General features: G+C 33.2%; 1 protein-coding gene across 1 annotated transcript; it reads left to right on the top strand.

Moving 5' to 3' along the window:
• The first annotated feature begins 584 nt into the window (after window positions 1-584).
• Window positions 585-26756, top strand: LOC145844925 (recombining binding protein suppressor of hairless-like). The gene is made up of 11 exons (XM_082952346.1): window positions 585-1144; window positions 6300-6338; window positions 6578-6679; window positions 7529-7697; window positions 13622-13799; window positions 18578-18715; window positions 21859-21983; window positions 23478-23606; window positions 24853-25008; window positions 25600-25715; window positions 25925-26756. Exons 1-11 carry the CDS (start codon window positions 726-728, stop codon window positions 26622-26624), a joined length of 2271 nt encoding a protein of 756 aa, XP_082808472.1. The 5' UTR covers window positions 585-725; the 3' UTR covers window positions 26625-26756.
• The last annotated feature ends 316 nt before the right edge of the window (window positions 26757-27072 follow it).

The following is a 27072-nucleotide window of genomic DNA, read 5'->3' as shown; positions in this document are numbered from 1 at the left end:
TTAAGTAGTTTTAGTACAGTAGTAAACTTCAATAAAAACTAGTTTAAAAGTATAAACAAACAGAAACAGTTGAGTTGAGTATTTAGCAGTGTTATGTATAAAAAACTGTTTATTTAAAAGTTGTTTTAAGACTTTACTTTATTTACAACTTGGTATAACTATTTCAGTAAACTTGAGTTTTCAAGAGATGATTCTGAAAACATTATATGTCCCTGAGTGTTATAAAATAATAATAGTTTAATGAAATAGATATTGTAATAGTTATACTAAGTAAAATACTTAAAAAGCTTATCTTAAATATCTATAACACAAAGAAAAGACAAACTTTTCTTTTGTCTATGCTATACTTTCTACTTTAACACAACTAAAAGTGTTCAAGTAATCTTTGTTTTTGTATAAAAAGCACATTCAGTTTAAGCTTCTAACTAACTTCTTTTATTTTTTTTTTCAAAAATTCAAATAACTCACACCAACAAAACATCCAGCAGATATATATATATAGTATATCATCAAGTACAATGTACAGCAACAACTTCGGTTCAGCTTTTCCCCTCTACATCCTCCACCCCCAGACCGGCCAGCCCATCCCCAACCCGGCCCTCCAGTCCCCGTTTCCCAACCCCTTCCCGCCCGCGCCCTTTTCCCCTTCCCCGGCGGCGGTGGCGGCCGCGGCGGCAGCAGCCACGGTGGGAAATCCCCTCGCCATTCCCCAGATTCTGTCCCAGATGCCCAGGTTGACGCCCATCCCGTTCGGGTTGCACAACTCGGGAACCCCCTCGCCGGTAACCCCCGCGAGCTCCAGCACGGACCACGACCTGGCCAGCGTCGGGCCGTCGAGCTCGGGCCCTCTGAGCGCGGGGCCGCCCCCCACCGCCGCCGTGGCGACGAGCTCGCCGAGGCCGCAGACAAGGAGCCCGAAAGCGAAGAAGAAGCGGAAGAAGAAGTCGAAGGAGGAGAAGGCGTCGACTTCGGGCGCGAGCACGGAAATGGCGATAGCGGTGGTGACCCAACAGCAGGCGGGGCCGTCCACGTCGAGGGGCGCGGGACCGTCGGGATCCGGGTCGGGCAGGAGGCGGAACCAGGACCAGCAGAACTCGATGATGCTCCTGCACCACATGTCCGACATGGCTCTCAAACTGCACTCGTTAGTTCTTGTTATGTGTTATACTAGTTTTAAAATTTTAAATGCTGGCATTCTCACTAGAAAGTTGTTTTTCAAATTTCTCTAGCACAAAAGTTTTAGATGTTTAGTAAAAGTTTAAAGTTGAAGAAAACTAAATACGGGAAGTAAGATAAAAAACGGTATACGTGGCAAACTTGTTAGAATTTTGCTCATGAGTTGCTAAACATGTTAGAACCATTTAGGTTCTAAATCTTAATTTATGGGATATATATGTTTTAGTTTTAATTATTTTTTAAAAGTTGATTTCTGTTCATATACTAAAAGGCGTATACGTGGCAAAATATAGCTTTCGTAAAAAAGATATTAATTGTAGGATATCGCAAAAAACTTTGAAACTTTTATAAACTTTAACTTGTCTTACAAACTTTTTTGCTTTTTAAAGCCGGTTTTTAATGTTTTAATGCATTACAAAGTATTTAACTGCAGTTTTAATTGAATACAGTTTGTTTATGCTTGTGTGTGTTTATGTTTATGCAGCTAAAAGGGTTGCCAAGTATGTTTTTTAAAATAAATAAAAATTCTCTAATACGCATAAAAATTTTACAGACAATTGTTTATACACGGGTGTTGAAATTTTTAAAATTATAAGGTTGGTGTTAAAATTACTTTGTTCAATTTAAAAATTAATTTTAATTAATCTTATCTTTATTGTATCTGAACAAAATAATATTTTATTTACTTTTCCGTGTTGATGCGAAATTAAATATTTATATTGGCAAACAACAAATAATTAAGCAGATTTTAATTAAGCCATATTCCATTCACTGTTTATTTGATAATGCTCAGTAATTCAACAATTTTTTTAATTAAGTCCATTTCCATTTAGTTTATTTGACAATGCTCAGTAATTTAACATTTTTTTTAATTAAGCTCATTTCCATTTAGTTTATACAACAACTGCCGTCATAAAACTTCATAAATTTTGATACAAAACTCACAACTTAAGTAGTGGGTGGGTATTGTTTGTTTTTGAAAATAAAAATGATTTAAATTGTTGATGTACTGGTTTTAAAACTTGAAAAACTCACACTGTCATGTGTTTCTTTTTAATTAAAAAAAATTCTGCTGACACTGTTCAAACTGATTTGAAAAATCCAATTTAATTTGAATTTTAGGCACTTTTAACATGGGAAAGCAAAATTAAAAATCAAATGCTGCTTGTTTGTTTGTCAATGATGAAAATTTATTGTAAACCAATGTAGATTAAGTTGAGAAAAACTAGTAAATGATTAATTTGGTGCCTGGGCGAATGTAATAATTTAAAAAAAAGTTGCTACTGAATACCATACTTTTCTACTCATTATTCATAATTAGGTTCATATTTGTTTATTTACACTAATGAAACTTAAGTTTTACCTGGTTGTGAATAATACCAATGCAAATTTTCTTAATATATTATGTTAGAAAAATATTAATATATCTGCCATTAGATTTATTACCCTGTTTGCCAGGTGACTAAATTACATATTATTGTGAAAATTGTCATAATTTAATAGAAATTGCTCTGTATGGTCTGTAATTTGCATAAACAGTTGAACTATTATGGCTTTTTCTTGCAACTAATTAGACTTTCTCTAACATTTAGCATTCAAGTAGAGCTATGTTAAGACACGAAGAATTGTAAAAATATATGTGAAATTAAAAAGAAAACAAGTTAAATTGTTTTAAATATTAAAGCAAAAAACATTTTATTTATAAAATTAAAACTAAAATCTATAAATATAAGTAAAATTTTTAAGAACCTAAAAACAAAAGTTTTAAAACATTCAAATTGTCAAGTCACATCGCATTAGCATGATGAAAAGCAAATAAGTATACGGTGCACTGTGGGTAGAGAACAAAAAGCAATAGCACTCTCATAGAGTTATAATAACGGGCGATATACAATTCATACGGCAATACTTATTACTAGATGAGATTTACTTTTTTAAAGCAAACTCTGCTAAAGAGTGTTTTATTTTAACATATTTAGGTTCTTTATGCCGTATTAAGTTTAAGCTACTGTTTTGTAATTATATAAACTTAAATTTAAGCAGTTTATGACTCAGACCTTTAGTATCAAAGTTTATTTATAGTTAAATTTTGAAAGACCGATTTACTATGTAAATTTTTTAAGCACTGTGTGGGCTTTTAAAATATCCATCGGCTCAAAAGAAATAAGCTGTAACTAAAACTTTTATTAAAAGCCACAGAAGCTATTAAAAGATAAGTCTATATAACTTAAGTGCCGTGTATTAAATTTAAACTGAAAGAGAAAATGGTCTGAGAGGCAATGTGTAAACTTACTGATTGAAAATTAAAACTTTATACTCTGAGCAATCTAAAGTGGATTAGGCTTGCGGGCTGTCTTGTTTCAAACTTTCTTTGTTTAAAACCTCGCATCGCCTTGTTAAAAACAGATTAGCTTCGCCCGAACGTGTCGGCGGTTGTGAACTTTATTAAAAAAATAAATTGAAAAACTCACAAATGAATAAAATGTCAAAAGCGCGGTGCGAAAGGCCAGTGTAGAAAAAACTCTGTGTAAATTTTTCAAAATTCCCATAAGAACGCGCACACAGCTCGCAAGTCGTGGGAAAAGCGGCAGAATTTTTCCCATCACTGCCTTCATGGCTGCTGCTTCACGCTCTTGTGTGAGCAAGGAAGATAATAAAATGAGCGGGATGGGTTTGTGCGTGTGTGCCCCGCCAGATGCCGAGTGTAAGAAAACCGAAAACGCCATTTTGTCTCTCTTTGCCTTCTCCCGCAATGTTGTACAGTCCGTGTTGAAACTCACTCTTTACTGTGTTGCCCTCTCTCTGCGCGTTTGCTCTCCAAGTTTGTGATGAGAAGCGATTTTTCGCCTGGGTTCTTTTGCTGGCTTTTTGTGTGCTTTTTTGAATTTTTTTCTTGTGATTTTTGTTTTGATTTTTATTGAATTTTTAGCCCAAAAAGTCTATTTAATGAATTAGCATGAAACCTAATAAAATATCATAAAAATTGGCACCTCTTAATGAAAATTGAGTTTATTACACATCTTAGTAACTTTTAAAGTTTTGAATTTCACTAATTTTGAAATAAATTTAATTTTAATGTCCATTGCTAATTTATTTATAAGGTCTGAATTACACCTATTTTAAATTATAAGTTGAAAAAAAAATTTTAAATTAGTCAAAAGATTTTATTGCTCTGGCAGCTTTAAGTGGCGAATAGCAACCTGATAAAAATTACAAGTAGTTATAAATTACAACATAATTACACCGATAACATCTATTCTAGCAGAAGCTTAAATTTAACTTAAATTTAAGCTGTTCAAATAAGGTTCGGGTTTTAATTGACTTTTTATAGCTAAAACAGCAATGTTTTCTTATCCCATGCAAACTTTGCTGCACTTTGTTTCAATGTTTAATGCATTTTATCGCATGTTTCACATTGTTTCAAAATCTCATCAAATTCTTATTTGTTTGCTTCAGTTTTGAAACAATGGTAACTTATTTGGTGTTTCGGTTGTAAACAAACCGGCCGACAATAGATTCTGTTTTGAAAAATGTTAATTGATTTCTTTGTAGCCGCAAACTTCAAACAAACTGTTGCTGTTTTATTTTGTTGTCCAGTTAAAGCGTAAACAAGTAAAAGAAAAGTTTTAGAAAAGCAATCAAAATAGCGTTTTGTTGACATTTTAAACTTTATTGTTCACACGAAAAATAACACAAAAGGCTTTAAGTTTTATCAAACTAATGCTTTTAAATTATGTGGCACAGCAGTTCATAAGGTTAAACATTTACTAAGCAATATATAGAGTACGTAAATGTACCAGATTGTTTAAACACAGCAATAAAAATTTCCTTAGAAGTTAAGTTACAAAAAAAAAGTATTGTAAGCTTAAATTATGCTATTGCAAAAATTATGTTTTCAAAACTTTGTGTTGAAGCAGCTAAAATTTAATATAATATAAAAAATTTTATTAAGAAAAAAAACAAATTCTCCCAGCAAATTTCACAAAGGTTATTTGTTTCTAGCTTGAAACTTGACATCTGGTAAGCTGAAGGGCTTGAAGCAAATTTATTTCCTTTGAGAATTCTCCTCGCTTTAAATTTACATGAGCTGAAACAGGGAATTATTTCATACGGTTTTGTGCAGACTAATTTGTCTAATTTATTTATAAACTAATGGTTTTTAAGATTTCAAGTTTGTTTAATTCCTGTTATAAAAAGCTTGTTTAAATTAAGCAGCTAATAGAATTCTATTTTTCCTTATTAGATAATTTCCTACACAAACTTAAATTTGAAAAATTTAAGTAATTTAAAAAGCTAATATTTCACTTAAGCCTAATCGTAAACACGGAAAATATCTTCAACAAGAAAAAGTAAAAAAGCACGAAAAAAGGCTCTACGACGTTTAAGCAGGGGCATAGCAAGAAAAAATATTTACATACAGCGCGCAGAAGCCAGCCAAAAAACTTCGTCACGCCTCATTGACTTTCAAGCAAGTTTGAAGCTCTTATTGCGCGTTAATCCTCGAAAATCCGCGCGCGGCTCCCGATAACATCTTCGCACTCTCGATAACCCGTCGCCTCTCTTCAACTCGGTGTCGAACAGCGCCATCCTGCGAACAACCGACGCGTGCCAGAGACTCAAAAGCTTCGTCATTTAATCTTTGGCGCGTTGCAGAAGGTACCTGAAAAATAAATTATGTTCTGTCGCATGGGCATACAGATCATCCCTCCCTGTTCCAAGAGGGAGGAGTTCACTTGGAACAGGAGTAAAAAGACCGAGTACATGATGGTCATGGAACAAAGGGCTTGGTGTGTCCACAAGTCCGTGTTTATTTATTTTTGTTTTTTGTTGTACTTTTAGTTGCGGACTTTAGCTTAGTGCATTTGTTTTTTGTTTAACTTTAACCTAAAAAAAGCTTTATTTTTTACTGGAACTGTAATTGGTAAACTATAAATACTTAACGTTTATTTTATTACTACGTTGTTATATTGTTTGTTTCTTTAATTTTTTGCGGAATTTGGGGTATTGCGTTGATATTCTTTATTTTTATATTAACCTGATATCAACTATGTTTTTTTTTTGTAATGAAAGTGTAACTGATAGATATTTTCATTTCTAATTTAATAAATTACATTTTTTTACAGAACACTGGCGATAAAGTATCCGTCTAGGCAGGTGACACGGTAAGTACTTTTTTTTAATTTCAAAGTCATAACTCAATACATTTTTTTTACTTATTTTTGTTACAATTTGTTGATCATAAATTATAATTTAAACTTACTGTTTTTAGTTTCTTTTACAATTTTAAGTTCACAATTACTATTGGTATTTCTAAAAACTTTCAAAGATTATTTTCTATGATTTTTTTAAACATTTGTATTTTTTTTGCACATAGAATTTACAACATTTTTACTTTAAACAGCATCGCGATGCAGAACTACCTGGACGACCCGGAGAAGAACTTGCAAATAATTCAGATCTGCCACGCCAAGGTGGCGCAGAAAAGCTACGGCAACGAGAAAAGGTAATTTTAACAAGATATTTCATAAACACTTCACAGCGAAAGCTGCTACGCGCGCGTTTGACTTCAAAATTTTCAACGTACTTCGCAGCTGCATTGCGTATAATTTCAAGTTGCGGTTCTCTGTTTTTATTGTTTTTTTTTGAAGCTATGAAAAATATTAAGTAATCACCGTGGTGTTAAGAGTACACACGAGTTTTTCAAAGTTAGTGCTTTTGTTTTTAAAAATATAATTTTGTAAAATCTCAGCGAAAAAGTTTTAGACGCATTATGGGTAAAATTTCAAACCCATTAAACTTTTTGTGGTGACCAAAAAAATTTTATAAACATGGTAAAAGATTGATTATAATAAAAAATGATTTATTTTTATCAAACATGGGTTCAAAGGTAAATTACTTGTAAGCTCATGATCAAAAAACAAAAACACAGTAGCCTTATATGGCGATTAATTAACTCAAAAAAAAACTTTTTAACATGAAGCGATATATGCACTTAAGTGGTTCGCTAATGTTATGCAAACTTTAAAACTTAAATGATCTGTATATACTTAATAAAAAACAAAACACGTTAAGTTTTATTCACTATAAACTAAATCATGCTAATCACAGTTTATTAACAAACAACACAAGGTAGATATAAAAAGTTCAGCCTAATAACCACTTGAAAACCAACAAACTTTTCTTTCCCCTATATAAACATATAAATTAATGTTAGAACAACAATAAATGATGTATGTACTTATACGGTTATTTATATCAACAAAAACATCAATAACTCCATTATCTAACAAAGATTCTGATAAAAAAGCAGCAAGTTAGTTTAACCACTCACAAACTCACAACAAAAAATCAGGTTTTTCTGCCCGCCGCCGTGCGTGTACCTGAAAGGGGACGGGTGGAAGATCAAGCAGGCGATCCTGGAGGAGGACCACGAGGAACAGGAGGGGGCGAGCGTGTGCAACATATTCATCGGCATCGGCAGCCAGGACCAGGACATGCAGCAGCTCAACCTGGACCAGAAGGTTTGTGGTGTTGATGCGTAAAGGTTTTGATATTTTTTAGATTGCTAATGGCACAAAGGGGGGGTTTTGATGTAAGGCAGGGTTTCCCAAACTCATTTACTAAATGGCCCTCTTTCAAAAATTTGAAGGTTTGTGGTGTTGCTAAAAGCATAAGGGGATTGATGTAAGGCAGGGTTTCTCAAAGTAATTTACTAAATCGCCTCTTATTTTTAATTTTTAAAGAAAAAATCGCCCTCCACGATTTTATGCAGTAATTTTTCTCTTAAGTAAGCACTTTTGTAAGGTTTTGATATTTTTTAGATTTTTAAAAATTGTAATCAAATTAAAACTATAGCGATCAGTGATTTGTCTTTATAAAAAGCCTTGCATGTTAAAGTAATATAGAAGATTTTTTTACAAAACAATACACAAAAGTTTAGTGCGATGTAACGGGTATATTGATGTAGCTACAAGTATTGTAAAAAGAAAAATTTAAAGTTTAGCTACATTCAAAAAAAAATACGTCAAAAGTTTCGTGGCAATCCAGTTAAATTAGGTTTGTTGAATTGCCCAAATAAGGTTAAGACACGTTGCACAATTCATTTTAATTATAAGATAAGGAAGTTAATGTTATAAAACTAATACACGTTGCACAATTGAGCTTAATTATATAACAAGGAAATAATTAAAACAACAACACACGATGCAAAGTTTTACAAATTTATAAAATTAGACAATTAATTTTAATAAACTAATAAACGTTGCAAAGTTTAACATAATTATGAAATAAGAAAATGTTTATTAGAAAATTAACACACGTTACAAAGGTAAACAAAGTTATAAAATAAGGAAATAAAGTGTATGAGGACTACACACGTTGCAATGTTGTACAAAGACATAATACATAAAAAAACAAAGGGCAAGTTAAGATGTGTATAAACCATATAAGTTGTTAAAAATTGAAACAGCTTAATATAGTACAAAAATTTAGATATAATATAAAAGTCACTTATACATTTGTTACGTTTTTGAATTTTAAATAACAATTACACGTTTTTATTACTTTTAAATTAAATGTACATTTAATAACAGTGATTTATTTGAGCAGTTATAGTCGAAAACATTATTCTTCGTTAAAATTTCGAATTAAAAATTAAAGTACTGTATGTCTAATTAGATTTTCTCAAAAAAGATGGAGCCTGTTTTTGGTAAAAACAAAAAAGAAAGTTAAAGTTTAAAAATACATTTAGGCAAAACGTTTTATTAAGTAGCATAGTAGCAGACAGCACATAAAAGAACCCTATAAGTTATAATTTAATCATTTATAGAATCATTGGTAATTTACATTACCATTTAAATTTTCCACTCTGCGTGGTTTTACTTTTGCAATATAAATTTAAGGGTAATATAACTAAACTAAAATATGAGTAATAATTTACAAAAATATATGCTCTTTTTAATTTTTAACGTGCTTATAAAATATCAAAAAAGTAAAAAGTAAATGGAATACTTCATATTTACTTTTCTATGTAAACAGAGATTTTTACAATATTTAAGTTTATTATGTGATGTAGTTTTATGATTTTTCCAGTCACTTCTCAATAGAACTCAGCAATTTTATCGTAACTTTAACTTCTATTCTTAAATTTCTTTCTTTAATTTAATTCTTAAATTAAGTTACACAATCAGTAAACAATTAAAACTATGTTTTGCATATTCTATATTTAGTCGATTGTCAAACACCGTTATCTTGTACTGAAAACACAACAAAAACCACTGATAAAACTCGTTCGAAAAACTGCGCCAGAACAAACATACCAGCAGATAAGAGGCAGCTTTAATTTGCATCTTTTCAAAAACAAATCCGGCTGCAGATAACGAAAAGACGGTATAAAAAAAACTTGGCCAGACACACAACATTAATTGAAATTGAAAAGGCAGCGAGGCTTCTGCGAGTGATTAATCGCCGAAAGTTTCGCAACAGACCCACCACAGGTCCGGTATATTGAGACGGAGCGCGCGCAGCAGAGACAAAAAGGTCAGAGCGAAAGTCGTCGGCAGACGGTAAACAAAAGCCGAAAGTTATTAATCGCTTCGGCACCCCGGGCTGCTAAACCGTTAACTCGATTAATTCAGTTTATTCGGTTGTTTGTGCGATTTGTCGATGTTTTGTTCACCGCTCACAGATCACCGCTGCTTTCGTAAACAACTTGGCGGTTGCCCGCAAAAGTTTTCGGTGGTCTGAAATTTTTTAAAGCGTCTCGGCTCTTTCGGCTGACAGCTTAACTTTTATGGATTGGCCTGTCTCGCTTTTGCTGAGCAGCCGAAGATTTTTAAGATTTTTTTTGCACTAGCACAGTGTGATTAATTGGTGTGAACTTTATCGCAGTCCGTCGTGGCTAAACTGGCCGTTTCTTCTTAATTAAGTTCTCGAAAAAAATGAAAATTTTAAAGTGATAGTATTTAAATGAACTTTTGCTTCGTGTATAAAAGATTAAACTGTTTCGTTGTAGGAAAGAGGAAATTAAAATGTAACTGGCTTACTTAAGTCGAACTAATTGTGCAATTACGATTTGTTCAGTTCATTAGCTCCTAATCATGGAGATTTACAATCAGATTAGCTCAATTATCCCATTTACAAACAATAGATGCAAAGTCTGAGCAACTTTAGAAAATCATTTTAACAAGAAAACAGATGAATTTTACAAAACTAATCCGTTAAACTTTGAGCTTTAAAAGTTTACAGGCTGTTGTTGTTGAATTTTTCAAATATCACGGGTTTTAATCAGCTTTTTTTATAAAAACAATAACATGTTGTTTTATTTTTCAATTTAAAGCAATACACTTAACGCTTTCACATGCAAAAAGCCTGTTTTTTTTCGCATTAAAGCGGTTCAAGCAAGTATGAAACACTTAATGCTAAAGTCACACAACATTAAACGTAATTAGGTTTAACTGTTGGAAAATTCGGGTGTTATAACAAGTCAAGTGGTGTTTAAAAACAACATTTAACGGTTTCAAACAAAAGTTTATGTAAGTTTAGCTGAAACGCTAAAACGCTACTAATGCGAATTTGTGTTTTTAGAATTAGTAGATTACAGCGGTTAGTTTATAGAAGTTTTTTCAAGCACGCAAAACCTAACACAATTTAAAACGTTTCGTTGCTACTTTGCCGGTAAAAGTTTATTGTTTTATGCAAGAATAAATTAAAAACTCGAGTTTTACGGCTTTTAACAGCAAGTTTTCTTTTAAAATATCCAGAACTGTTACGTATCAAGGTTGTATATGAAAGAAATGCTCAAAACTAAAAAAATTACCCAAACAACAGTTCTAAAAAGTAAAACTTTTTGCTTCTTAAACTTTTATGGTTTAACAACGTTTTTAAAAGTTTTGTTATAAAGAAGCTTGTTATCTTTTCTAAAATTCAAAGCATGTAAAACATCACATTAATCAAATACCTGCTTTGCATATAAAAGGCGGCAAACAGAAGTATTTCAGTTGCAACACAAAAGTAGTCTCAGTAGAGTATGAAGCTTATCTGTAATTCACTGATATATCAAGCTACATATTGAATTACTCCCTGTTTCATAACTTTGAGTTTTGCTTATACGGCTTAAAAATCTTAATATTTCTACCTTCAATGTTATCTTAATAACTTTTTTGAAAATTTAAGTTGAACTAAACTAAAACAATTATCTTTACCTTTTAAACATTTTTTACCAAATCAATATTTTTTTTTAAACTTAAATAAAGTCCCAAATTTTTTTATTACATTTTCAAAATTTTCACAAAATTTCAGCTCAATTCTTTTCCACCTTGTTTGTTTTCTGCGCACGTACAAAACAAAAAATCGATCGAAAAAGCGCACAATAACACAGAGAGCGGAAAAGCGAAAACTTCGCACCAACCAGCAGTCGTTCGACACCAATTTTTTTTAAATAAAAATCAATCTCCACGCGCTGATATTAATAAAACATCGATCTGCTTGCGTTCTGCCGACAGCAATTCTTCACCGCGGAACGCGTGCCCGTGAAACCTCATTCGTACACAAACACAATCAACCAGCATTCTTGGAGATCGTGTTACCGCTGGCAGGAAACGCGCGTCGTGACTGTGAAACGCGATACCCAGCCTCGAAAATGGAAAAAGCTATTTCGGGCGGCCGGTGTCAAGTTGGGCTTCCGTTCTGTGTGTGTGCGCGGTGGAATTTTTGTGAGAAGTTTTTAAATGAAGCAACTCAGTGTTTCTCGTTTCAACTTTCTGCCCTTTTCATGCCACTGTCTTGTGCAGGTTTTTTTTGCAATGGAATTTTTTGCCTAAACTTTGAAAAAATTAATTTTAGCATTGCTTTTTTTTTTCCCTTTCGACGAATACTGAGTATATTGTTTTTAGCCTTTTCAGCTTTTTTTTTTGGCCGAGTCTTTAAAAAAATTAAGTCTTTTTATCGCGTGATGTGTATAAAATTTTTCGTGGGTCAATTTTTGTTTGCTCATCGTTTTCGACTTGGAGGCAGTTAAAACTCAACCGTCCGTTTTTATTGCCCGTACTTTATAAGCGCGCTGCACAATAAGCAATATAAAAGCGTGCCCTCTGCATAAGCGGCAGTTAAACTTTTATTGTTTCAGTTTATTTGCCAATCGACTTATCAAGCTCGTTGAAAAACTCTGTTTTATTTTTGCAGTCTGTATATGCAATAAAAAAGAGTCGTAAAACATTCAAGTAAAAAATATAAGTTCAAAATTTAATCAGTTTTTGGGTGCTTTTCACGCTTAAACACAATGAGATAATGCGCTTAAGAAGCGTTCAAGTTTTGTATGTAAAAATGTTAATACTTTTTGCTATTTTGATAACAAGGATTTACACGCCCGCAAAGATGCAATCTGCAACACTCGAAACCCTGTGATGTCGTCGGTGCGAAAGACAAAAGAGTAATCCGTGTGTGCAGCGCGCAAAGTTGCAAAGAATTTTTTAATATAAAATCACAAGTGTTTTGTAAACAAAAACTGTAAAGTCATGCAATAATAAAAGCGCAAAGATTAAGGTTGCGCTGCATCTTTGCTTTCAAGGTTTAGTTTCAGGTTCATTGAAACTGTTTAAAATTTTTGAACATTAACTCAAGTTTAAAATTCATACTTTTACACTAATATGAAATAATTGTACAAATTTCTTCATAAGTAATAAAATTTAAACGCTTATTGTTTTCTTCAAGTTAAATCATTTGTGATATAGTTGAACTACTAAACTTACTAAAGAAATAAAGTAATAATACTTAACAAAAAAAAAACACCAATCGTCATTGAACAAATAAATTTACATTAGAAAGTTTCCTATTTGCACAGCTTTTTTGCATTCAACGTATGTTCTTTGTAACCTTACAAGGCAAAAAAAAACACTGAAAACAATTAATAATTTAACAATCGTAGAAAGTTATTAATACATTTACAACAAAATGTTATACGTTTTCCAAAAATAAAAATACATACAAATAAACAAACATGGGTGTGTGTTTTATATATACTTTAAATAAACGAACTTTGAATAAACTCTAGTGAGACATAATGCAGTTTTACTTTATTGAGAGTCAAATTTTGCTCAATTTTCATGATTGAACTTACAAAGTAGCAATTTAAGTTCTACAAAACTCATCATTTTTTAACTAAAAAGTTTAAACATAAGTCACTCATTTTAAAAAGGTTTAATAAATTATTTCGTTTAGCTCTTCATCAGGATAAACTCGCTAAAAGCTGATACTAATATGGTGCAAATTTGTTTACAAACAGTAATTTTGAAATACATAGCAATATTTTATTTTTACTTTTGCTTGAAAAGGTCGCAATCTCTTGCCACCGAAACCGATCGCGAATAAAATATAAAGTTTGCATAAATCTATTGAAATACCTAGCTAACAATTGTTACGTCATAAAGCATATTTTTTATTAATACAGCACCAGTTCGCCACCGCGAAGACGCTCTACATAAGCGACACGGACAAGAGGAAGCACTTCATGCTCGACCTCAAGCTCTTCTTCGGCATGGGCCTGGAAGTGGGCACGTTCATGAGCAAGCGGATCAAGGTGATCTCGAAGCCGAGCAAGAAGAAGCAGAGCATCAAGAACTCTGAACGTTAGTGAAATAAAACAAATTCGTATTTACTTTACTGTAAGCAGTTTAACCTATTAAAAGAAAAGTTGCATAGCAAACCCATAACTTCTTAAAGTAAATCAAGAACTCTGAGCTTTTGTTTTGAATAAAAAATAAATTTTAGACAAGTTTTTATATTTTTAAATAGTGATTAAAAGTAAGGAAACTAAATAAAATCTTCAAAAACGTTTACATATTATACTTACAGTCTCGTCTTTTACAGTCTTTATATTATACTTTGTCAAAACAATGTTAATTTTAATCAAAAATGCATGTTTGCGTCTTTGTTAGTTTGCCAACAAAAGAGTTGACAGTTGCTGACACAAAATCAAGTCCTTGTTTAATTTGCATACAAGTAAAACAAGAAATCGCGATAATTAAGTTCGCTCTTTGTTTTTCTTTACAAAGCAGCCTAATGCCAAACAAGTTGTAATAATTTAAATCAAGTAAAAATTTTCGACGAGGCGTGAAATTTAACATCAAGGCTTATTGTTTTTGAATTTAATAACATAGCGCGACAATTAGTTTCAATTTAACCGGTAATTACTCTAAACTGATGTCACAACAAATTAGCTCAGTGTGAAAATAGTTCGAGGAGCAATTAAATTTAGAGATAAGGTCAACGCTTAACACGATTTTGAGTTTAAATTTCGATAAATTTCAACGCTTGACACAATCGGTTCCCATCTGAGATTTAAAACATTTACTTGTAAAACAAGTCAGCTACTATTAATACTAAAATTACTGAAATTTTCCGTTTAAAATTTTTTCTCGGCTCAAACCGTCAAAACTGTTTTTAGTACAAGTCAGTTTTTATTTTTACAGCTTGGTTATTGATGCCTGTTTTAATCACTTCCTCGGCGCGAAAATAGCTCGAAAAAATGTTATTTCGACACACAGAAACGCTAATTGCGGAAACAAGATTATTTATAGCATCGCGGTGCAAAGTGACGTCACTTATTTCGCAACAAAATTTTCCTGTCCTTTCAAGGCACTAATGAAACCGAAATCACTTGATTGCTTCCCTGCAGTTATTTTTGCTGCTGCTTTTGCAAAATGTAGCAGGAAACATTGAAACAATACCAAACCGCCCAATTAAAAGCGACTGCAATAAAAAATCACAATCACGTCTCTCGAAAAGTTCAATCAGGTTTTTAAATGTTACGTCACAGTACACATCACGAGCCGACTTGCAAGAAAACCAAGTTATAAGACGAACCGAACGTGTGTAATGTCAAAAATGAGTCAAATAAAAAAGCGTCGAATGCATGAAAAAGGTCTCAGTCATAACAACTTTCTTTTGTTTACGCGCCACGATATTCTTCTTTGCAGCTCTAAAAAGTCTGTTCTAAATAATTATTATATTACGAAAATTTTCAGCACTTAATTAGATCAACCTGAATTGCGGTGTCAGTGCGCACGTGCTGGAAACTTTCTGATTTCTCAGATAAAATTTTAAATCGATTACAAAAGCGTCGGTTTGTGCGATGGCCGTCTCAGCGGTTTGTTTCTAAGTATTTTTTTTCAAAAGATGAAAAAAAAAACAACCGCCTGTTTTGTCGTGACCAACTCTCCACCGACCTCACACCAAAGTTTAAAAGGTTTTTGAAAAAGTTAAAAGTGTCGAAACGTCTTAATATATATTTAGTTGTACAAGAAGTTTTGTGTACAAATAAACTGAAAGCTTTGCTTGCTTCGTAGCGCAGAGTGTTATAAACGGCAGCTATGGCTTTGGAAATGCGATTAAAATCTCTTTATTCCTTTTTTTTAGTTCTTTTTCAGAAAACACCTTGGCGCTTAAATGGCATGCGAGTTGAAAACATTAATTATGTAAGCGAAAACCCATCTGCAGCAAAAAACAAAAATATTCCAACTTCCATATATATAATCCGTGCTCTTAAAACTAAACCGTGATAAAATTTTCAACGCTGCGAAGAACTGTCATTACAATGCCGAGGCTGGTGAGATTGTGACAAAGTAATGTCACCGTCGAGATAAGAAAATCAAATGTTTCGTTTCGTATTTTTATGCGCACTTTCACACAGAACAATACTTTACAGCTTGGCCAGCTCTAAAACAAGATAAGTAAGGTCTTATGTAAGGTCTGTCCAGCATAGATCTGTCAGTAGGAAAAAATTTAAATAAGTATCTGGCTTACGCAACTCAAGTAATAACTCCCGAATATCCTATGTATTCACATGAAAAAATTTCAATGATTTTAACAATTGTCATTGTGCTTATGTAAGTCATTTGAAAAATTCTATTCCTAAAAACTTTTTTCTCGCAAACAAACTGGTATAAGGTATCAAGTCAAGGTTAAATATAATTAGTAAAATGAAAACAAAGCTATAAGTTACGCAGGGTGAGTGTGAAATTGAAGAAAAATCAAACTTAAGTAGAGTTTCAGCACACTTTAAGCGTATTAAATAGCATTACAAAATATTTTTTTTTTAATTTAAACAAACAAGAAAAGCGTGCTCGGTATTGTTTGTCCGCCCACGGAATTCCTCAGAGTGAAATTAATTTATTTCTTTTGATTTTAGTTTTCAACAGTACCAAGCTACTGGTATTTCAGAGAAAGCAAAAGGGAACAGAAATAAACAATTTTCTGCCGAAAAACAAAAACAGAGAAAATTGTTTTTTTCAGCAAACCGTTTTTTGAGTGTAAACAACGAAACAGCTCGCTGCCATTGTTTTAGTTTTTGGCCACCGAAAAACTTTTGTTGATTTGTTTGGCCAAAACAAAATTACCGATTAAAAGGCCTCCTTTAGCCACGTATGCGGAAAATTAAATTTCTCTTTCTTTTGCTGACCCTGCAGCTTTGAAAAATTAAAAAAAAAAATTTTCGACGGTACCGACTGTTTTTGCTGATGAAGCGAAAAAGAATGGGTTAACAAAGGTTAATTGTTCGCTTGTGTATTTGAGCCATGCATCTGCGCAAAGAGACTGATACGTCATCAAAGTTTCCAACTGATAGGTGTTGAAATGGAAAGAAGAAGAGTTTGAACGGTCAAAGTTCAAAGGGAATTCGATGGGTTCAATTCGTACAAATTACCTTTGCTTTAGATCGTTCGTCAAATCGGTGCGACTTTCTTTTGTGCCACTTACTGGGATTAACAGCAGAAAAGTCAATTATGCATAACAGTTCTAGATACCAAGCTTTGGTTTTGTGTACGACTAATTTTCATACTCTGCCCAGTAAAGTTTTTCACGCGATAACAGTTGATCTAAACTTAAAATACTTGGTTTGAATTAAAAATCTCTTCAATATTTCACATACCACAGGCTCTCAGCCACCTTCTCACCGGCTTGCTATTTTTGCAATTCTTCGAATTTTTACACGCTAAATTACATTTCACCTGATATTAATATTTAATATCAAGTATGTCTGCACAACTGCTCCTGTTTGAACAAGCACCCAGTTCAAATAGGCGCTCAAGTCTTCTTCGAGTGCACTCGAGGAGCCAGAAAAAAAAATACGAAATCGCAGTTTTTCACGTGTCTGCGCGTCGGGCACGGTTATTTTTGTTTGCACAATTTAAATAAACACAGCTGACGAGCGCGTCGAGCAATTTTTTATTAAACGTTTTCATTGTTTGAATGTCGGCCGGCGCATGCAAGCCTTGTCTCATGTGTTTGCGAATTAACGCTTCCACCGTGCAAATTTTTCGCACCTTTACTGTTTAGGCTACTGACAGCGCCCGAAAATAAAACTGTCAGCTTTGTGACGGGCTAAGCCGGAAGCGACCGCGTGTAAATTTATTTTGAAAAGTTGTGAAAAATTATTTTTGCAAGTCAGCTGTCAACTTTGCTTTTATCGCAGCGATTTTGAAGAATTTTTTATCAAAACGGCTTTGTGTGACGTCAATGCATGATTAAAATTTCAGATTTTTTCAGCGCTCTTGCGTTTTTGCTGGATTTAAAAGCGACTTTGTCTTACTGATCTTTATTTTGATTTACTTCAAATGCTAAGTTCAGTTCTTAAACATTAACTGACACATGTTTACAAAAAGTTCCTTAAATAAGTTTTGATTTATTTAGCTAGGTTTTAATGCTGATTTAAAAAGTGATGATTTTTAAACAAAAAAGTATTGATTTATGATAGTTTTAAATATGTAGTAAAATACTGTTTTTTTCATTACTTGTTATAAACTTATGAGCTAACTGCATAATATATATATAAACATATATTATATAATACACTGCACCGTAAAAATAATCAATTTATGAACTAGTAGTGCTGTACACAACTTGAACTAAACATCTAACAAATTTGGTGAGCTAAACCGGATAGTTAAATTAATACTACCAATTTATTTTTAAAAGTTAGCACCATCAACTAAATAAAACCATTTTATTAAAAAATTTATTAAAAAACTGTTTTTTTAATTATATAATTTTATGAACTAACTAAGATAATACAAAACTAGAAGAAATAATTAATTTTGGATTTAAAGACCAATTTTTATTTAAAGTAGTACAAAATAAATCTTAGATATTTTGCTTTAAACTTCAAGTTAATTCAACTTTTCTTTGTATATCAGTCATACAAAATGTACACTAAGTGGACTAAAAATAGTTAAGTTTTTTATAACTTTTACGCGTGAAACAAAACAAAACATCGAGTTTAGCTGATTTCCATCATTAAAAACTTAACATTTTAAATCAATATCTCGTACAGTGTGCATAGTTAGAATAACTAATACTATCAATTGTTTTTACAAGTTAGCATTAATAAATAAATAAATCTTGTCAACAGTGTGCATCGCCAGCGGAACGAAAGTGGCGCTTTTCAACAGGCTGAGGAGCCAGACGGTGTCCACCAGGTACCTGCACGTCGAAGACCACAACTTCCACGCGTCCTCCGTGCAGTGGGGCTGCTTCAGCATCCACTTGCGTTAGTTGCGTTGTAGAAAAATATATAAAATTAATTACTAGTTAGTAACATTGTAGAAATAATATATAAAACTAATAAGAATTGCTAGTTAGTTACATAGGGTTATCAGCGAAACGTTTAAGCTATAGAAAAAATATATTACTATTTAGTTTGTAAGGTGTAAAAGTTTGTGAACTGCTTGTTTGGTTGAACGGCTTGATAGTTTTACAAATGTAAAAGTTGTGTTACTTATTTACTTACAGCAAATATATTCTTAAATAAAAATGAGCGTAGCTCTCGTTTTCAAAAACAAACAAGTGAGTTACAAGTCACAAGATAAGTTGAAAACGCTTAAAGTACCAACTAAAAGTTGTACATGATAGTTCAAAGATTTATATGGACCTTACTTTTAAAACAAGTAGATTAAATGGTTTCAAGAAACTAAATGAGCAAAATTAAGCACTTTTTCAAAAACAAAAACAAGTTTCACAGCTCCTTTTAACGCTTTTTGTTTACGCGATACTATTAAGTGAAAATCTAATTTAAGCACAAACGTTTTATCTGATTTAAAGATTTATTAAATCAAGCTTTTGCCAGTTTTTCCTGTTTCTGTGCATGGAGATGCAATTTAAGTTAAACTGTATATAAATAAAAAGCTTTTAAAACATGCTGAGTTGTAAACGATTAGAAATTATATTCTGAATTTATTAAAGACCATTACTTTGAAATAATAGTCGTGAAATACTAAGAAAAATTACTGTTTATTTAAATGACAAGTCAGGAATAAGTATATAGTTTTTTATTTAAGCTAATTAAAAATTAAATGTGATAAACTGTGTTCAAAATAGGGTTTGCGGTTAAAATATTTAATTATTAAAGAAAAATAAAAACACTTCATAGAAACCAAAAAACAATTTAAGTTTGTTAAATTGCAAAGTATTTTAAACTGAAACTTTTTTACAAAATAAAACTTTTGTTCACCAACTTTTGACAAATAGACGGACACGACTACCCCAAAAATAAAATTACACACACAAAAATCTCGTCTGCCCCGAAAGCACTCAAAAGATTTAAAACAAATTAAGGAAATCTTGCGAGCAAACAATAGTGGAGACGAAAAGATCAAACAAGAGTCGTTGGTGGTCTACAAAGAAAAAAATTGTAAAAAAAAGTGTATTTCGCCGAGATCCGCTCACAATACACTTTTTGGCGACGACTCCCCCTACTCCGCCATTGTTGTTGCGTGGCAACCGTGACGTAAGCGCTTCCTTTTTGTCGCCATGAGAACGGCGAGTTGCTTCCGGTCTGGTGGCTGCTAGGTGGTCTGTTGCCAAGCAACAATTGAAAATTTTCATTGTGTGTTAAGCCTTTAGGATTTGAGACTTGTAAGAAAAGTGAAGTGCTTTCGAGTTCCTTGGCTTAAAATTATTTTTTTGTTACCATATTTATTTAACAAAACATAAAGTGTTAACTTTTGTTTCCGAATGTATAAGTGCTATAGGTAACCGCCTACACAAAACTTACTGTAAAATTTCTGTAAAAAACTTAAAGACAATAATAAATAGTTTTACTTATTTATCCCTTTTAAAGTTAAAAAACTAAAGTTTTTCTTTACATGACTTGGTCTTTACCACCTTAAAAATGTTTCAAAGCTACTTGACGACTGTTGTTTTAAAAACTTTAGGGGTTTTACCATCAGAAACTCAAGTGCGTCGAATTTAAAAGCGCTAAACCCACTAATCCGACTTACTAAAAGCTAATTGTTGCTTTTCGATGCCTCGTTAATCGAATCAAGCGGGCGAAACCTTCGAAGATGAGTTTCAAATTCTCCTCTGAATTTTCCACTCGGCGTCACATTTCAAACTTTCCCCCTTAAAAACCAGCGGACCGTGCACAGAAAGTCCCCTTCAAATCGCCGACCCGTGACCGATTAGTTGGCAGGCAAGGCATCGAGTTACCATAACAACGCGAGTTGGCTCCCTCAGCCCCGATTTCCTATCCAAAAGTTTTAATTTTAACGTTTTAAGCAAAAATTATCTTTTTCCGAACTTATTTATAGAAACTTGGAGACTCAACGCCGGTTTCAGACGGTTTAAAGTTGGGTTTTTGGCTCGAGTTGAGTTGGGTTTGGTTTAAGACCAGTTTTCATTTCAACCAGAAAACAAACTGAACAATACAGTCTGTATAGTGACGGATCGGAAAAGTATTAATTATTTCGCACCGGTGGTCTCCTTTTTAATCACCATCTTTCTGAAAAAAGTTTATTGAAATTTATTGTTGTGATATCAAATCAGAACAGTGCAGACTTGTGTCTGCGCCTTTTTTGTCAGACGCCGTAATCCGCGGTGCCACCCTGCCAGCATTTTGTTTTGATAAAACTTTTGGGTTTTGTTTGAAACAACACGCGATTAATCACAATTCGCAGTTGACACCCAGACTGCCTGGTAGCTATGTGTGTGTGTTGTTGTGAAAATATTCAATTTAATTTTAACTAAATGTGAAGAGACGCAATTATTTTGATTAAGTGGAAAGTAATTAAGTGCACTTTTGCGCTCGGGTTAAAAGTTGAAACAAATATATTGTGTTTAATGTGAACTTACAATGTTTACGTTAAAGTAATTTTTCTAAATAACCGGTAACTTTTATATCTTTGTTAGTGAAAATATACAAAATTTCTTTTTACAAGCAAAATATGAAGCTACAGCGGCTTTATCCAATTAAAGATTAATAACTTAATTAGTCTATTCCTTACAGTCTTAATTATCAATTATAAGTTTTGAAAGAAAAGTGAAAATAGGGTTTGCTAATGAGTATAAGCCTTGATGTTTATTATAGACTTTCCATTAAATTATAAGCTGTTTATTTCTCATCTTGATAAACGCAGAAAAAATCGTAATAGCATTACTTGAATTTATTTAAATTAAATTTGAGTCTCAAAAAAATTGGCGTAAATCAAAATGTTAAGCATTGTACAAACTTGAAATGTCATAACTCTAAATCTTTGTTTGCGTTTCATGTATGCAACATCTTTAATAAGTTCCGTTCAGTAGTGTTGTACTATTAAAACCGATAAAAGTATTTCAAAAAATTAGTTTCATAAAAGACCTTATACCAAAAACAAACCAAAACTTATTTTCGTAACAATATACTTTAAAACTTTTCAGTCGATGAGGAACAGTCCGAGTCGGAGGAATTCAACGTGCAGGACGGGTTCATCCACTACGGGGCGACCGTCAAGCTCGTATGCGTGGAGACCGGCATGGCCCTGCCGAGACTGGTCATCAGAAAGGTTCGTTTCAAACATAAATTTGCCTAAACATAAATTTTTTTCTTTTGTCGCGGCGAATTTTCATTAACACTGTCTATTGCTGTCTGATTTTAAAAAATAAAACTTTGGTTTTTCCTCATATGCTGCATTTTACAGACTAAATCTAGAACAAAAAACGCATTTACAAAAATAAAGCTATTTTTTGTGAGAACTAAAAGTTACGCATGATATTTATAAGAAAAAAAATGGAATTCAATGTAATACAATAAAGATCTTTTAAAACAGGCTTTTACGGTGCTAAAGCGTTCAGGGTTAAGCAGTTTAGCGTGCGAAATTAAAAATTATCTTAATATATTATTTTAAAATATTTTCTTCGTCTCGAGCACCTGAGTGCGTTCGCAAGCTGCACGCACTCGAAAGCGGTCTCAAGCACCAATTTGTTTCGTTAAACACAAAAATTAATATATCGAATCAACACTGGTATACGTGTCTGAGAAACATATGCCCGCAACTTGCCACTCAACACTACAATAAGTGTTCTTCAAACAAACGTGCCGGCCAATTACGTGCGAGTATTTTCGTCTTCGCATGTGTTAAATACTCGCGAAATTTTTATTGGAACCTTGGCTGAACCCTCGGAATTTTTCGTGGTGCGACCGGCAGCTGCGCGCGCGAGATGGCGTGACGTCATAGTCAGATGCACGTCACAAAGCAGATATTTGAGCGCTGCTTAAATCGATTTTTATACTCTCGCTACTGTAAACATTGAAACATTTTCTTAATATGCTTTTCCAATGTTTAAAAAAGGTTTTTTATAAAGATTTTGAAGAAAAGAGTAAAGTATTACCAGCAAAAATTTTTTGGTATTAAAGCGTTGGTATGCAGAAAAATCTTTTTTTTAATAATTGTATTTAATAAAATCTATGAAACCATAATTTTACCTTAAAAAATACATATAAGTGCGATTAAGTATTAAACTAAGTTATATAAATGTTCAATAGTTACCCTTTGTCGTTAAGTCAATAAAACATCGGCACTGTTTATATTTCGTATTTGCATTGTTAGTACTCGTTACTAACAAAAGAACATAACCTTTATGTTTTAGTTATAAACTTTAACGCTTAATTCATTTTACTGATGCCTAATAACAGCGGCTTATGTGAATGATAATAAAGTCAATTATGTAAAAGTTTCTTTTGTATTGCTAATCAGCCATAAAACAAAAATAGTCTTTGTTTTATCTTTTTGTTACGTCTTTGTGTCATTTTGTTAAGTCTTTGTATCTTTTTAAATACCTTTGTTTTTAAATTGAACAACATCAGTTGCGCTTTTGTTCAAACTCTTACTGTTTTCTGTTTTAAACTCACAATTCATTCTTGCTAACTAAATTTAATTACCCAAATAAACAAAGAAAAATATTAAACTGTACATTTTAAATACTATCAGGGTTTGCTATACAAGAGCATATCTTAAAATAAAATGGTACATATTTCTTATTAAGTTTTTTTGTTCTAGGTTGACAAACAACAAGCCATACTGAATGCAGATGATCCAGTGTCGCAGCTTCACAAATGCGCATTCTTTTTGAAAGACACTGAAAGAATGTACTTGTGTCTCAGTCAGGAAAAAATTATACAGTTTCAGGTCAGTTAAATAGTTTAATTGTTTTAAATTTATTTGAATTTATAATTTAGTTTTAGTCAATTTATCTGCTATTTAGGCAAAAAATATAGTAGGTTAAGAAAAAGTAATGATGTTAAGTAAAGGTCCTTAAAAGCTCAGTTTTGTTACATTGCTTGACTTACTTTAGCAGTAAATTAAAAAATAGAATACAACAAGGCAATAAATAATTGCAATGGTGAATGGTGAAGACACACAATGGCAAACACAAATCGATAAATTTAATCTCCGCCTCGGACAAGTTAACCCCCTTGCAAAGAAAAACGCTGATACCAACGCGTCAGGCAGACTTCAAAATTGTTTGCCCGGCATTTAATTGTAATCCCGCCCGAGTAAGCATTGACACCCTTTTGTGGAAAAATAAATAATTGGTTTTTATCTGTTTGCGCGGCGACTTAATGTAAATCCCTATTACATGCAGTTTTAACACTTCGCAAACATAAAATAGTTGGCAAATTGCAAAGCAAATAGTTTATTTGAGTCAAAAAAATTAAAACTTGCGGATGTTTAATGTCTTAAGAATAACCTCTTTCCTTTTCATTTTGTAAAATGATAAAAATCATACTTATTATTTGGAAAAGAAGTATGCTTTTACTTGCGAAAATGTGCTTGTATTTTTACAAGCACAATCAAGGTTTTAATGTTGTGTTTTGTTGATCAGAGCAAATATTTATTTAGCGATAATCTTGGCAATCTTGGCATTTACAAGACAAGTTTTAAGGCTCCCTATTTAAAACCTGTTTGACGTGAAAACTTTTTTATCTTCAACATAGATTTGCTTTACAACATTTGTATAAAAAAAATTCATTTAATTCACAAATAGCAACATATATTGTTTCAGAAAACAGCCAATTTATTGTGGAGATAAAACGTTTAACTTGCAAAACGTTATATGAAATTTAAAAATAAAACAGTAAACTATAACAAGTATTCATTTGAAAAAAAAAATACCTTGAATAAATCTACTGCCTTTGAAATTTATATGTTTTAAATATTATTTTGAAATATTTGTTGAAATATGTGATTGAAAATTCTAACACGATTCATTATTTAAACAAATGCGATGTAATACAATTTTATTGTTTCTAAACTAAAAGAAGGTCAAACAAACCTTAAAAAGCTTGTAACCAAGCATTTAAAATCACCAAAGCGGTGTCATTTCAAATCTAACGCCAAAACCTTTTCACTCAAACTTGTGACGTCACAACAGGCGTCGGTGTGCCCGAAGGGAACCCAGCGCGAGATGATCAACGACGGAGCTTCGTGGACCATCATCAGCACGGACAAGGCGGAGTACTCGTTCGTCGACGGGATGGGGCCCACTTGCGAGCCGGTGACCCCCTGCCCCAGGGTGCACGATCTCGAGGTTTGTTATTATTTTTAGAAAAATATTTATCTTAGTCTTATATAGTTATATATAATTGTGTTCTTTTAAATACTTTATAGGTAGTGACGACTTTGATTTAAAGCTTTAGTTTGTACTTTGTTTTTGCTTAACTCACAATATATCTTAATCTTGATGTAAGGTAAAGGGAATCAATTTAAGACCTAAGCTAAATACAGCACTTATTAGTATTAGAGGTTATTAGTTTTAAAAAAGTTGTTGATATCAGTGAAAAGTATTTACATATAATAGTTTTTTTTTAAACATTTGATGAAGACTTTTTTTCAAGCTTTTGTGCCTTGTTTTTGTTTAACTTACAGTATATCTTAATCTTAAGGCAAGGTAAACCAATATGTTGTACAAAAGCTTATATAGCTAAATAAAAAAGAAATACATACACCTAACAAATGTTTTTAAAAAATTAAACTTCATTAAGTGTAACCTTTAAAACAACTCTCACAGAAAAGTTTCACAAATTATAACCTTCTAAATTTATTCTCACAGACATCATACTGTCGCACAAACACTGCAACAAACGCTGGTGCGTCCACCAGCCACGCTCAAATGCCCCAGCCCCCGATGGTGGTGTCCGGACCGCCCAACGTTACCATGCTGGTCGTCAAGGGGGAGGACTTCACCCCGCTGCTGAAAGTTTGGTTCGGAGACATCGAATCTGAGACTCTTTACAGGTTTGTTACCGAGTTTGTGTATTTAAGTAGGAAAGTAGATTAGACTGACTTTCGGAATTAATCTCAGCTGTACAATAAATCTTTAAGTAACTAAATAGAATTTTTATTTCTAACTTATTTAAAATTATACATTACTTTTCTATACGCTCAAAAATTTCTTTAAAGACAGCAACTCTGTTTATTTGTCTAAATTATTTGTAAACTCGCAGATGCCAGGAGGAGCTCATATGCGTGGTGCCGCCATTATCCAACTTCGACGGCAACAAGCGGTACAAGGTGAAGCAGGGCAAGCTGAAGGTGCCGGTGACTCTGGTCAGAAACGACGGCATCATCTATCCCACGGGGATGGTCTTTAGTTATGAAATGCCGGAGGAGGGCACCGCCGGCCCGCACTGCCCCCGCCTCCCCATCGGCTCCCCGGTGCCCAGCACGTCGTCGCAGCCGCCCCAGCAGCAGAGGAACCACTTCAGCCCTCCGACGGCCCAGCAGGGCCAGCTGGCGATCAGAGCGCCGCCGCAGAGCTCGTCGTCGCAGCAGCAGGTCGCCACCAGCAGCAGCAGCAGCGAGAGCAGGTTCCCGCCCACCCCGGCCAGCGACCTCGAGGTTCAGGGAAACTCCCCGCCGCAGACGGTGAGGAGCCCCGCGGAAATGCAGCAGCAGCTGATGAGGGCCGGACCGATGAGGGGTCAGCCCATGAGGGGGGTTTTTCCTCCGCCGAGACACCACCCCTACCCGCTGCCACCGCCGCCCCAGCAGATGAGGGACGCTATTTTCCAGGGTCACATGAGGGCCCTGCAGCAGGAGCAGGGTGTTTTCCCGCCGTCAAGAGTTGGGTTGCAGCTGCCGCCCATCCCGCAGGTGGCGCAGGACCTGAGGATGCACCGCGGCAACCCCGAGAACCAGCAGTAGATTTTGTTCGATTAAGGAAGATTCCCTCGAATCGAACTCCCATGTTTTCCTTAAAACAAGCAGTAGGTTTTCAAACATGGGGAACTACCTTTTTATGCTGAGGTGGAATTATTTAAACTAGAATTTTTTGAATTGCCCTTTTGATGCTAAAATAAAGGGATTTTTCAGAAATGATTTACTAATGAGACTTTTTTGAAAAATAGAGACTTTAATTTACTCTGAATAATGTTTTTGAGTAAGTATTAATTTTATAATTATGTTTATTTTTTGTTTCAAGTTTTATTTTGACTTGAAATGAAGTGATGTTCTAAATCCTTCATAACAGATTGATAGTATTTTTTTTCAAATTGAAATTTAACTTTTTAATAATTCCGAAAACTTTCTTATTAAATCAAAATCAAGCAAAAAGTAATCAAAGTTTAAGTTTTTAATAATTAAACAAACATTT

The sequence above is a fragment of the Thalia democratica genome, chromosome 1, assembly GCF_965202585.1.
Source record: "Thalia democratica chromosome 1, ktThaDemo2.hap1.1, whole genome shotgun sequence".
Taxonomy (NCBI): Eukaryota; Metazoa; Chordata; class Thaliacea; order Salpida; family Salpidae; genus Thalia; species Thalia democratica.
The sequence above is the reverse complement of the archived record's forward strand: the minus strand, read 5'-3'. Positions and strand labels throughout refer to the sequence as shown.

What these genes read in the sequence shown, in the direction of transcription:
- LOC145844925 (XM_082952346.1), top strand. Translation starts at nt 726, where the DNA reads ATGCCCAGGTTGACGCCCATCCCGTTCGGGTTGCACAACTCGGGAACC. An exon ending in AGCTCAACCTGGACCAGAAG is followed by an intron (nt 7,698 to 13,621) that starts GTTTGTGGTGTT and finishes TTATTAATACAG; the next exon opens with CACCAGTTCGCCACCGCGAA. An exon ending in CGAGACTGGTCATCAGAAAG is followed by an intron (nt 21,984 to 23,477) that starts GTTCGTTTCAAA and finishes TTTTTGTTCTAG; the next exon opens with GTTGACAAACAACAAGCCAT.